The 13,971-nt window shown below is 41.0% G+C and overlaps 1 protein-coding gene across 1 annotated transcript in view; it reads right to left on the bottom strand.

Moving 5' to 3' along the window:
- Positions 1 to 13,971, bottom strand: part of LOC125461929 (sodium-dependent neutral amino acid transporter B(0)AT1-like) — a 48,768-nt gene that overhangs the window by 18,049 nt on the left and 16,748 nt on the right. The window contains exons 2-5 of the mRNA XM_048551313.2: positions 12,025 to 12,165; positions 6,387 to 6,524; positions 4,592 to 4,773; positions 812 to 922 (exon numbers count right to left, since the gene is read on the bottom strand). Of these exons, the coding sequence (XP_048407270.1) occupies positions 812 to 922; positions 4,592 to 4,773; positions 6,387 to 6,524; positions 12,025 to 12,165 (572 nt within the window). The remainder of the gene's footprint in view (positions 1 to 811; positions 923 to 4,591; positions 4,774 to 6,386; positions 6,525 to 12,024; positions 12,166 to 13,971) is intronic.

Below are 13,971 nucleotides of genomic sequence, written 5' to 3'. Positions count from 1 at the left end.
AGGAGTCTGACTGAGTATTCACCCTAGAACAGTCTTACAAAACATTATATACATACAAACAGACACACACACACATACACAAACACATGCAACATACATGCAAACATGCAAAAGCACACACACACACACACACACACACACACACACACACACACACACACACACACACACACACACACACACACAATTCATTGAACATCTTTGGAGATGGACAGTTGCTTTTAGCACCTCTGTGGGAACAATGGGTTTCATGATGTCTCTTCAGTTCCTGAGGTAGTCTCAGAGACCAGACATTTGTTATTTTCCTGTATGTTTACCCAATAACACATGCAAAATCTCAGAAGCGTGATCTGTCCGGCTGTCTCCTTCTGCACTTCTCTGCCAGAAGCTTTTGCCATTTCAGAAGCTTCTAGAACTTTCGCCAGTGCAGGGGCTGTGAATGATCAACTGGAATCTGTTCAGATTGCTGGCCGCATTGGAAGATTTGAAGCTAGGTCTGTCAAGACTGCCATTGTGGGTACTACAAAACATTCAGGGCTAAAAGATGAGAGGAGAGAAGCTTCATCATTGCCTGCAGCCACTTCTCACAGAGTGTCTGCAACACTAGATGAGGATAAAGAATAGCTTGGGCTCTCACAGAAAGGTAGAACAATACTCCCATACTTCACTATTACTGAAGTTGGTTCCTATGCATGTTCTCAACATAACAGATCGGTGCATTGTGTTTCTTGCTGGAATCCGAGCCATCCCTTCTTTTGGGCTAAAACCTGTTGCAATAAAACAGAAAAGGAAAGCAAAAGTCTGCACTTACCTTTGGTGTAAAGAGAAATTTTATTCCATCCACAGATCCTTTTAACGTCAGTCCTCGAATCAGGAAAATGGTAAGAACCAGATAGGGGAGAGTAGAGGTAATATACACAGCCTGAAGGAAAAGGAAGCTAATTAGATCATTCACACCAGTTCAGCCAGATATGTAGATGTTTAGCTACTTTCGTTTAGGTTGGAATTCTACTGCTGAATATAAACATGAAAGAATTGAAGTAGCCTTCTATTCAAAGTAAATTATTGCCTACACTATTTAAGTGGTAATTTCAAGCTGGTTATCATTTCTACAAAAACAACAGAGATGGGAAGGGGTTAATAATGGTAATCTTTCCAATTCTATAGACTCTGGAGCAGTTTCTACAGATTGATAAACAAGATGTGGAAACACAGCTGTTTAAGAAGGGGTTGGAGAGAAAGAAAAGAGAATTGCAGAGCACTTGGCCTATCATCAGTAATGAGGGAAATGCTAGATTCCATCCTGAAAGGCATGATAACAGAACACTTAGATAGATTAATAGTATTAGACAAAGTCAGGATGGGTTTAGAATAGGGAAATCAGGTTTAACCAACCACCAGAGATTTTTGAGAATGCAACCAGTAGATTAGACAACGGGGAACAAATGAATGTAGTCTATTTGAATTTGAAGAAAGATTTTTGATAAGGTCCAACCAAAAAAGCTAGCGATCAAAGTGAATGGGTTTAAGGGTGATATAATGGCATGGATCGAGTTGGTTGACAGACAGGAAACAAAGTGGAAATAAATAGTTTCTTTGCCAGGTGGCAGGCAGTGTCTAGTGGGGGATCAGTGCTTGAGCCCCAGCCGATCATGATATTTATAACTGACTTGGACGATGGAAGCAAATACAATATTTCCAATTCGGTTAACAGCACAAGACTAGGTGGGGCTATGAGTTGTGTGGTGAATACATGGAGGCTTCATGGCGATGTAGACCAAGTTGACTTTGTGGACAAAAACATGGAGGATGCCGTGTAACTTGGGTAAACGAGAAGATAAATGCTTCAGTGAGAAAAACAAAAAGGCAGAGTAATATTTGAATGGTGATATATTGGGAAATGTGGACGTACAAAGGGATCTAGGCATCCTTGAGCGCCAGTCAATGAAAATACACAGGCAGGTGCAGCAAGCAATTAGGAAAACAAGTGGTTTATTGGCCTTCATTGCAAGAGGATTTGAGCTGAGAAGCCTGGGTGGCTGGACTTGTCAGGCTGCACCTGGAGTATTGCATGCAGTTTTGGTCTCCCCACCTAAGAAAGCATGTACTTGACATAGAGGGAGTGCAGGAAAAGTTCACAAGGCTGATCCTGAGACAACTGGGCTGTCCCATGAGGAGAAATTAGCTTAGCTGGCCTGTATTCACTAGAATTCAGAAGCATGAGAAAGGACCTGAAATGTGTAAAATTCCAACAGGAATAGAGAGACTAGATGGAGGGAGGATGTTTTCCCTGGTTGAGCAGGTTGGAAGTGGGGGTCTCGGGATACTGGGTAAAACATTTACTACCGAGACAAGGAGAAATTTCCTCACTCGGACTTGTAAGCTGTGGAGGCCACGTCACTGAGTATGTTCAAGAAAGTGTTTGCTAAATGTTTAGGCTTAAAGGCATCACAGCATATCGAAAGGAAGTGGCAATGTGGCATTGATAAAGGATCAGCTGTAACCATGTCGGGACAGGCTGGAAAGGCTGAATGGCCTACTCTTGTTCCTAGTTTCGGTGTTTAACACAAAAAGTATCCAATCACCTGAGAGGCTGAGTGACGGATTTTTGAGATTTGTTTCTTTTCCAACTGTAAATGGCTGCAGATTTTTCCATCTTTTCTTTGTCCCTGCAGAGAGCTGCTGAGCTAAGGATGTTAAATTATTTTTGCATCACTTGTTACGTAAAAGAGCTCCCTGGTTCTGGCAGTCATTTTTGGACAACTCAAGGCACGGATGATTTTAATTTTTGCCATGTGAATGTTACTGACAAGGCTCACACTGGTTGCCCATCCCTAATTACCACTGAGGTGGCTTGCTCGGTCATTTTGCATGGAAGTTAAGAGTTAACTGTATGGCAGTGGGCTGAATTCAGGTGTAGGTTGGAACAGCAGGTACGGTTCTCAAAAGCACGTTTGTGAAACAGTTGGACTTTTGCAACAATCTTCACTGATGCTGCCGGACCTGAACAGTCCCTCCAGCATCTGCTTTTATACAATTATAATGTCATGCCTACCATACTGAGCCGACCTGTGTATTCCAGAATCTCTTCATGGAATTTAAATTCTACCAGCTGCCATTTGAACCAATGTAGCAGACTGTAAGCCTGAGTATCTGGATTACTCAGTGACAGGATCACAGGATCTCCCTTCCCTACTGCAGTAACACTGCAACCTTACTGCAGCTATCACATGCATTTACACCTAAGTGTGGTTATCGTGGTGTCTTGGGCTCACTTACTCACTCTGCGAGCCTTCAATGAATCAAATTAGATATCCATTTACAACATTATTTTAACATGTTTCTTCTTCACTGACAGTTATCCTGATTACTGCAAATAATATAAATCCAGGCAGCTGCTGTCACTTTGAACACAGAGGCTGGGTACAGTGACACATGCAACAGAGAAAGGTAACTGTTATCTATTGATAAAGATGAGACTGGTGGATATCTTCCACATTCAAATAATATAATGAGACCATTAAGATATACAAGAGTACTCAAGGGAGATGAGATGAATGGTAAGTATTCCTGGAACCAGCAAGGAGGTGACACCTTCAAGAGAGAAAGGGAGGGAAACATAAATGGATGTTTCCCTTTTAACACTTGAAGTCGCTGAGGCAGGGTGACCTGAGCAGAATCTTCTGTTGAATATTGTATGGAGCAAAACAGAACAGCTCGTCAAAATTTTAATGATGTATCCTAATAGAGCTGAAAACAGGAGAGATATATAAACCTGTAACAAATCTTGTTTAGACTGCATAGAGAGTACTGGGTGCAGTTCTCGTGTCCACGTTATTGAAACAGATAGAGTGGTGCAATAGAGGATTCAAAGGAGATTGACTTGGATAAAACCAGAAATGTCAGTACACGTGAGGAAAGGTTTGATAGGTTTGTCCATTTCTCATTTGCAAAAAGAGGGGTGATTCATTGACATGTTTAAAATTATGAAAGATTTTGTTAGAGGATGCAGAAAGTACTTTTCCTCTTGTAAATGCCATCAATATAAGTCAGTCACAAGCAAATCCTAAATGGAATTCAGGAGAAACCCAAAGAATGGCAGGAATAAGTAACTTGCTATCGTATTGGTTGAAATGAATGGTAGAGATGCTTTAAGGAGAAAGAAGAAGTGGTTACGATGGCAGATTGAGGTGAGAAAGATGGAAAGATTGAATGAAACGTTAAACTATGGACTGGTTGAGCTGAATAGCCTGATTCTGTGCCATCTATCCTATGTAATCCTCAGTATTACAAATTAAAGTACTTCACTGCATGAGCGGCTAAAATAAAAATGTGCTAAACTCTTTGCAGCTCCAACATTTTCTGAAGAAGGGTCTAGGCCCGGAATGTCAGCCTTCCTGTTCTTCTGATGCTGCTTGGCCTGTTGTGCTCATCCAGCTCTGCACCTTGTTATCTCAGTATCTGCTAGATATTCCTCAATGATAATTCTCAACAGGAGGAAAGACATGAAGGCCCATTGCACTGAGAGGATTTTATTTAACTATACAATCGGAATCTTACATTCATGCAAACATGAATGAATGAACTGTACCTTGCCAGTTGTTTCAATGCCTCTGATTGTGCATACATACAGCACTGCCCAAGCACTTATCAAACAGAGTAATAGCCACCACTGGATAGAACCGGAATCATCAATTGTAGTAGAAATGTTTAAGGTTTCTCTGTACCAGTAATAATCTACTGGAGAACTCCTGGCACATTCATCAACAATTCCTGTAAAAATGTAATTAAAAATATTAGAAGATCTCACTCATGTGATGAGAATACTGAAAAAGTACGCTGCATGATAAAACGCCAATCTTTTCAACCAATTAGCACTCAGGCTTTCATCTGCAAATGCCCACTTTAATGCTAATTGGTATCAAGTTCATATTGTGCCAAGATTATATTGTGGATTTATGTCCACTGGGAAACTTGACAGAGACTTGTCAAATGTATTTCATTACAGCCAAGAGATAAGAGCTCTTGTGGAGTAGTGGTAATGTCTTTACCTCTGAGTTAGGAGACCCAGGTTTTAGTTCTACCTGCACCAGAAGTGTAGAAGAATATCGCTGAGCAGCTTGGCTAGAACATTTTGACAGCTGGCAACTAGAAAGAGACATGAGTCTCATCACTCTGGTCTAGGTTTGAACTCAGATGTTCAAGGCAAAAGGGTTGGTAGCAAATATCCAAGAATGAAATGTTACTACCCGCAATAAAGCTATGTGACATTATGTTTATCTCCAGCGGACCTAAGACAGTGACTCCCTGTAGAATTTATAGCACAGAATCAGACCAGTCAGCCTCACTGATCCTTGTGGTTTATGTTCCACACAAGACACCGTTTCTTCATCTAACCTCACAAACATATCCTATTCCTTTCCATTTCATATGTTTCTCTACATCTTAAATACACCTGAGCCTTAACTACTCTTAAGTTTCTCTTAAAATATTCATCGTTTTTATTTAAAGAGTTACACAGCACAGAAACAGAGCCTTCAGTCCAACCAATCCTTAGTGACCATAATACCAAAGTAGACTAGTCCTATCTGCACTTGACCCATATCCCTCCAAAAATTTCTTATTCATGAACCTACGTAAATGTCTTAAATGTTGTAACTGTAGCTGTATCCATCACTTTTGCCTGGTAGTTCATTCCATGCATGAACTACCCTCTGTGTAAAAAAAAATTGCCCCTGATGTCTTTTTAAAATCTTTCTCCTCTCACCTAAAGAGTATACCCCCTGTGACTTGAAATTCTCCATCTAGGAAAAAGATGCCTGCCATTCAACTTATCTATACACCTCATTACTTTGTAAATCTTGATAAGGTCACCCCTGAACCTCCTAAACTCCAGTGAAATCAGCCCCAGGTTATTCAGCTTCTCCTCATAACTCAAACCCTCCATTCCCGGCAACTTCCTTGTAAATCTATTTTGTGATTATCTTAGCTGCAGGTCCCTAGCTGTGCTCTCCCCTGCAAGCGCATTCCAGATCTTTAACTACTTGCGTGAAGAAGTTTCTCCTCACGTCTCCATTATTTCATGGGCTCTTTACCTTAAATTTTTTTCTCTCCTTTTCTCAAGCCTTTACCAGTGAAAACAGCTTCTCCCATGCTATTCTGTTAGGATTTTGAAGATCCTAATAGAATCTCCTCTCAACCTTCACCTTCTCTAAGCGAAAAACTTCTCAAACCTAACTATTTAAATAAAGATCATTATCACTGTAGTATGACTTCCAAATCTTTACAGCACTTTGACATCTTTCTGAGTGTGGTGCCCAGAACTGGAGAATGTGCTGCACTTGAGATCAACATGTGATTTTGGAGAATACAGCGTTGACCTGTACCTGTATTATTTTCTGTCATCGGGCATCTGCTCCAGGGCAGAGGGTCTTGAAATGAATTATAGAAGTACCACATGACCAAGGCGATTATACTGTTGTAATATAAACCAACCAGGAATGAGACCAGCATTGATGCTATACCTAAGGGAATGACAATCAATGTAAATAATCTGAATCTACCAAAGTGAAGAAACAAAAACTGTAAACATTTACTGCATAATAGAAAATTAATCTAAAATAAGTGAGTTAAAATGTTTATTGTCCATGATGAATTGTGTGCTGATACACTTACAAACATTGATCTACCAGTCTTTATAGAACAAGAAGTTCACATGATAGGAAATGTTGGTTTAGATAGCGCTGAATGCTTGGAAATTTGATTTCAGATTCAGAAACTGGGTGTTTTCTGATAAATCTCAATCAATTGAAAAATTAAAACTTAAGGTAATAATTTGATGTTATATAACTTAAATTGAATCCTAATACCATCTTGGGCATTCAAGAAGAAGTAGCATTATTATCTGAAAAGGAAGAAAGTGTTCCTCTTTCTTGAGGATCCATCATTTGATGAATGTTATTCTACAATTGTCTAACATGGATTTCACATTTCATGGGCCAAAGAAATTTTTGTTCCTAAAGAGTGACTGACACAGGCACATACAACTGAAATATTAACACCTACGCGATTGTACCCGGATCTTGAAACCTTTTGGCAGAATACTCATGTGTATGCTTTTAGCAATTCATTTCCAATTTCTCTCTCTGCTATTTTAATCTGAAGCACTATTCCATTTTGAACTATGCTAAAATGGAAGATAATAGGATTCCAGATGAGTTACCAATTGTTTATATTATTACCATAGCATAAATTCATTGATATTAATATTCTGAGCTGAAAATGATAAACACCACTCTTTAATATGATAATAAAGCCCCATATTTTGGCAATATTGCAATAACTATTTTCTTTCCTGCTTTGCAGCACTGCGCAATATAAGCAGCTGGAATTGTAGAATAAATAAGACACTGAAGGAGGCCATTCAATCTATTGTGTCCACACTAGCCCTCTGCAATAGCAATGCACATACTGTCATTCCCCTGCTCTTTCCACAAAAACCCTGCAAATATTTTGCCTGGATGACAGTCCAATTTACTTTTGAAAGTCATAATTGAATCTGCTTCCTACAACCTCAGTCAGTGTATTCCAGATAGTAGCCATTTATGCTTATAACTATTTCATTTCCTTTTCTCAAACTCAATCATCATAGAATCCCAACAGTGTGGAAACAAGTCTTTTGGACCAACAAGTCCACACTGATCCTCAGAGCATCCCACCCAGATCCATTCCCCTATAACCCACCTAATCTCACATTGGGCTCTTGACAACAGGAACTGTTTCTCCCTGCTGAGTCACCTCATGTTTTGAAACATTTCTATCAACTGCATTCTTAACCTTCTCTTAAAGAGAACAACCCCAATCCCTCAATTTATCCTCATAACTAATGTCCGCATCCTGGGAACCAAGCTCATCAATCTTCTCCACTTCAAGGACAAAATAGGTCAATCCTTTCAATTAATGCGGAGTCCTTTACCCTTTCTAACCTTCACTTGCAACTTCCTTCCCTAGCCTTGCTGTGTTTGCAGATGGAGCCAGAGCTAGAATAGATTAACTCAGTGTGCATCAGCTGGGAAGACAGTCAGCCAAAGTCAGTGCACAGGGCTGTTTTTCAGCTGTCTCTCCTTGGAAGCGTGGAAGGTATTCAGGATTCAGGTTTGGCTGTGATGCTTTTGAGTTGTGATGATACAATGGCTTTAATAGGTTTATTTGATCCTTTTTGTTTCAGAAGAAATATTGAGACAGAGGCAACAACCTGTCTACTTGAAGCCCAAAAATTAAACAGCTGCAGAGGCCTTGCCTTTCTTAAAAGTTAGAACAATACAAGCAGCCTGAATGGGTGGGGTCAAGCTCCCACAGAAATAGGACTTTTAGTTTTAGTTATTCAGTAGCAGTTGTTGAGCTCTCAGCAGGGTTTGTAAACTGTAGTACATCTCTACCTGCTAAACTCTTTCTCAGAGATTTCTCTTCATGTGTTTCCTCTTGGACTGGAAAACTGCATATGATACAGTTTATTTGTCTGAATTTGTATTTGCTCAGGTTATGTTTAAGAGATATTGCTACATTGGAATTGTTATATTGTTACTATTTTGTAGTTAAATAGTCTATTATTCTATTAAGCTTTACAACAGGGATATGTTATTCCAACTTTGTCTTTCTTCTTGTTGTATTTTAACTACAGTGTTTGAATAAAGTGTGTTTTGCTTCAAGATTAATAATTTAACCAATTGAATTGCATCTGGAAGACATTGCCTGGCACATGCTTTTAAAATAAGAAAAATTTGGGGTCTAGGCTTTCTTCTTAATATATTTTCAGGAGATCTGGTCTGGTCCTTAGCAGTGGTCAAGCAGTCGACTGAGTATATACAGTCTAGGTTGATCCCTAATTAATCAATACTTGGATGAGATACCAGAACAACTATTGTTAGTAGAGATAGTAGGAACTGCCGATGCTGGAGAATATGAGATAACATGGTGTAGAGCTGGATGAACACAGCAGACCAAGCTGCATCAGAGGAGCAGGAAAGCTGACGTTTCAGGTGTGGACCCTTCTTCAGATACTTCTGAAATTTCAGAACTTTCTGAAGAAGGGTCCAGACCCAGACACTTCCGCCATTTACAATCCGACCCCACCACCCAAGACATTTTTCCATCCCCACCCCTGTCTGCTTTCCGGAGAGACCACTCTCTCCGTGACTCCCTTGTTCGCTCCACACTGCCCTCCAACCCCACCACACCCGGCACCTTCCCCTGCAACTGCAGGAAATGCTACACTTGCCCCCACACCTCCTCCCTCACCCCTATCCCAGGCCCCAAGATGACATTCCACATTAAGCAGAGGTTCACCTGCACATCTGCCAATGTGGTATACTGCATCCACTGTACCCGGTGGGGCTTCCTCTACATTGGGGAAACCAAGCGGAGGCTTGGTGACTGCTTTGCAGAACACCTCCGCTCAGTTCGCAACAAACAACTGCACCTCCCAGTCGCAAACCATTTCCACTCCCCCTCCCATTCTCTAGATGACATGTCCATCATGGTCCTCCTGCAGTGCCACAATGATGCCACCCAAAGGTTGCAGGAACAGCAACTCATATTCCGCCTGGGAACCCTGCAGCCTAATGGTATCAATGTGGACTTCACCAGTTTCAAAATCTCCCCTTCCCCTACTGCATCCCTAAACCAGCCCAGTTTGTCCCCTCCCCCCACTGCACCACACAACCAGCCCAGCTCTTCCCCCCCACCCACTGCATCCCAAAACCAGTCCAACCTGTCTCTGCCTCCCTAACCGGTTCTTCCTCTCACCCATCCCTTCCTCCCACCCCAAGCCGCACCCCCATCTACCTACTACCCTCATCCCACCTCCTTGACCTGTCCGTCTTCCCTGGACTGACCTATCCCCTCCCTACCTCCCCACCTATACTCTCTCCACCTATCTTCTTTACTCTCCATCTTCGGTCTGCCTCCCCCTCTCTCCCTATTTATTCCAGTTCCCTCTCCCCATCCCCCTCTCTGATGAAGGGTCTAGGCCCGAAACGTCAGCTTTTGTGCTCCTGAGATGCTGCTTGGCCTGCTGTGTTCATCCAGCCTCACATTTTATTATCCAGACCCAAAGTGTCAGCTTTCCTGCTCCTCTGACGCTGCTTGGCCTGCTGTGTTCACCCAGCTCTACATCTTGTTATCTTAACTATTGTTAGTACCTATGTTTGATGTGGAATATCAAACATTGCAATTTTCCATAGGTAGCATTTACTCCTAAATACAACTTCATGTAAAACCTTAATGTTGGATTATTTTCAACAGGAGAAGCATTTGTTTGACCCTGAGTGACAGTTGAGCTTGGCTACATTTCTGAAGAATGCAGCCCACTTTTAAATGCAGTAATGAGTCTTGCTGCTGAAATTCTCCTCCAGCAAGCGGCCAGCAGAATTTTGTACCCTCACCCTGACCCTCATCCTGCCACTTATGAAGTGGACTTTCCGGGCAGAGACAAATATCCCTACATTTATTCCCAATTAGCACTTTTAATCTTGCCATTGGAAATGAGCCAATTATAACTGTGTTGGTAGGTACAGTAAATAGGTTTGCTTTAGATAGATACCACACAGAGGCTATCACTGGACAACAATATTGATTGTTTTCTTGAGTCTCTTTCTTGGCCATCAGCTGTGCCAATAACCTCTTTAAAGATTGGTCAGAAAACCTGTGGGCACTTACCACTTAAGATGCCCTCCTCCATTAGCCAATGCAAGTCCGATTCTACTCTGTCTCCTTCTCCAATTTATGCACTTGTGGTCCTTTATGGGTCTGAGTTAGACACAAATGCTGGGTCAAAAACTGTAGATCGACCAGGTCTTTGAGCTCCTGGTGTTTTCCATCAGATTTCAACACATTTGATTGCTAATTCTGAATCTAGAAATAGGACTAAGAATTGTGAGCTCACATGGGACCACAGAGCAATTTCATGCTTTGGCTGATCACTAAATTTTTGGAAGTGTCAGAAAAATTGCCTGAAGCGCAATGAGGGCCAAATTACAGAAAAAAAATCTGCATTTGAAATGCCAGGTTCTTACAATCAGATTATGGTACAAAAACAGAAGGTACAAACAGTAGCAGGCCATTCAGCCCTTTGAGTAGGACCTCTCTGCCAAACAATATCTTTGACCTTTAATCCTTTCATATCCAAAAAATTATGAATCTGTGTCAAATATTCAAAGACTGATGGCCCAATCTTTCTGGTGCAGAAAATGCTGAGATTTCACAATGCTGTGAGTGATGAAATTACTCTTTATCTCCGCCATAACTTGGCAACATTGTATTCCTGTTCTGGGACCCTTAGTTCTAGAATTCTTTGCAAGGCGAAATATCCTTGTGCGCTTACCTTCTCAAATTGCTTCAGAATTTTAGATATTTGAATTAAATTAGTTTTCATTCCTCTGAACTCGGTCTGGTTCATTCAATTTACCCTGACTAGGAACTGCCCTTATCCCAGGAATCTATTTCATGAATCTCCGTTGCTTTGGTGCAGAAACAATGGGCTGAATGGTCTCCTTCTGCACCATAAAAGATCTATGATTCTGCTTCACTCCTTCCAAGATATGTATATTCTATCTTAGACAAACACCTCGAAACTACACAATACTCCAGGTGTGATCTCTCCAAAAAACAGTACAATTTCAGTAAGACCTTTTCAACTTATACCCCAATAATTTCCTAATAAAAGCTAATTAATCACGTGTCTCTAATTGCTTGCTGCGCCTACATGTTAACTTTCTGTAATCTGTGGGCAAGGTAATCCAAATCCTTCTTTGTGAAATATATTTTTATTTTTTCAAATTATTTCACTTGCCAAAGTGGATCATTTAACACATCAACGTATTGTATTCCATCCACGGAATCTCCTTATTTCCCTTTGCAGCCTCTTTAAGTCTGACTCACAGCTGACTGCCCTGTCGAACTCAGTATTGATCAGTAAACCTGGATATACAGAGCACTTTGTTTGCAATTGTAACTCTGGTAACTTACCCATTCCTTTCAAGTATGGGTGAATAGAACTCCAGACACCCACGCTGCCTTTGCGTAGCCGCTGTCCAATGGCAAATTCCAGGTGCAACAGAGGAACACCCTCAAGGACCAGTAGGATGAGAAATGGGATCATGAATGCCCCTAGCAAAAGAGAAAACAAAAGGCTAGTAATTAAAAATGGAACAGATCTTTGACTTTTTGTGCTTGCTGAAAATTCTTAGTCATCAGGACTGAAGGACTGCCCGTTTTTGATTTAGATTTTATTGTCACGTGTACTCAAGTACAAAAGTACAGTACAGTGAAGAGTGTGTAATGTTGCCACACACAGCAGTATCTTAGGTACAAGTACCTAGGTAGATAGTCTTGAGAACAAAGTGGAAAGAAAGAACAAAGTTAAAAGTTAAACATTGCAGTAACTATAGTATAGCATAACACATACAAAATAAAGTTAAGGGTTACACACTTGGACATCCAGTGTGAGACCAAGCACATCCGTATGAGATATGGAGATAGCAAGAACTGGAGATGCTGGAGTCAGAGACAATACAGCATGGAGGTGGAGGAACACAGCAGGCCAGGTATCATCAGAGGAGCAGGAAAGTCGACATTTCAGGTCAGGACCCTTCTTCAGAAATGGTGAGGGGGAAGGGAGCTGGGAAGTAAATAGAGAGAGGAGGGGTGACACTGGTGAAGGTGGGTGGGGTTTTGATATGCCTCAGCAATGTGCCTCAGCTTTAGGCTCAGCAGAGCTCCTCTAAATACACCATCTCTTTCCACTTCCCACACCAATTGCCCTGTCTGTAGAAGATTGACGATTAGAACCAAATTTGATGTGAAAGACACTGTACGTTCATGAGCTGATTTCAGATTGCCCGTATTATGTCTGCATAGAATTCTTCCAGCCAACGGTTGTACTTACACCAGAAGGTCAGTATTTAATCGATCAAGTTTCCATTCTTGCTGATTGACGTGGGATGTTTCAATTTTTTTTAAATTCACTTGTGGGATGTGGGCATTGCAGGCCGGCTAACACTTATTACCCATTCAAAGCTGCCCTTGAGCTGAGTGCCTCGCTAGGCCATTTCAGAGAGCAGTTGAGACAGGTAGGTTTTCCCAACAATCTGCAAGTGTTCTATTGTCATCAGCAGATTCTTAATTCCAGATCTTTAAATCAAAAACAAATTTCACCATCTGCTGTGAAAGGATTTGAACCTGGCAGCCCAGAACATTAGTTGAGTTTCTGGATTAATAGTCCAGTAATAATGTCATTAGATCACTGCCTCCCCTAAAGCAAGGGAGGATACAGCTGCTGTTCAAACTTACAACTACGGCGAGCAGTTTGGAAGACAGTTTTCATTCATAATCTATATCTCCACACATTGTAAACAAAATTGGTTAAGTAATAACATTTTGTGGCTAAATAAGCTGAAGGGCCGGTCAACTCAGTTTTCAGACACATACTGCCAGCAAAATAAGCAAAACAATGTGTTTGGCCATCAATCGATGCTTGAGCAGTCTTTTCTCTTTCACCAATGAACATCTGGGAAGCTAAACTATAGCTACACAAAGAATGTAAATTACATGGAATTAAACAAAGTTCATACCATAGGAAAGTTATTCTGCATTAGTTTTCCTCCAACTGAAAAAATAAAAGCTCTTTGCTCTGATGCGTCTCAGACCACAATCATAAAATTTACCAGTGTCTTTGGCAGTACAGCTTTATGGCTGAGTTGATCAGAGATGTACCTCATGAAAACTCAAAGTGCAGATACTATAAGGACCATCAAACAACAGCGGCAAGAATGGGATTTTGTAAATGGGTGAGATACCAAAGGAATTCTGTCACTTCCCTGAATTTTTAAATCTTGAGCATAGCTCTGAGATGAGCAGAGACCAATGCAAACAAAATGTAGCAGGAATTATATTGATAATTCCTCATAACCCCTT

The sequence above is a fragment of the Stegostoma tigrinum genome, chromosome 2 (assembly GCF_030684315.1).
Source record: "Stegostoma tigrinum isolate sSteTig4 chromosome 2, sSteTig4.hap1, whole genome shotgun sequence".
Lineage (NCBI taxonomy): Eukaryota > Metazoa > Chordata > Chondrichthyes > Orectolobiformes > Stegostomatidae > Stegostoma > Stegostoma tigrinum.
This window is presented reverse-complemented; position numbering and strand designations above follow the sequence as displayed.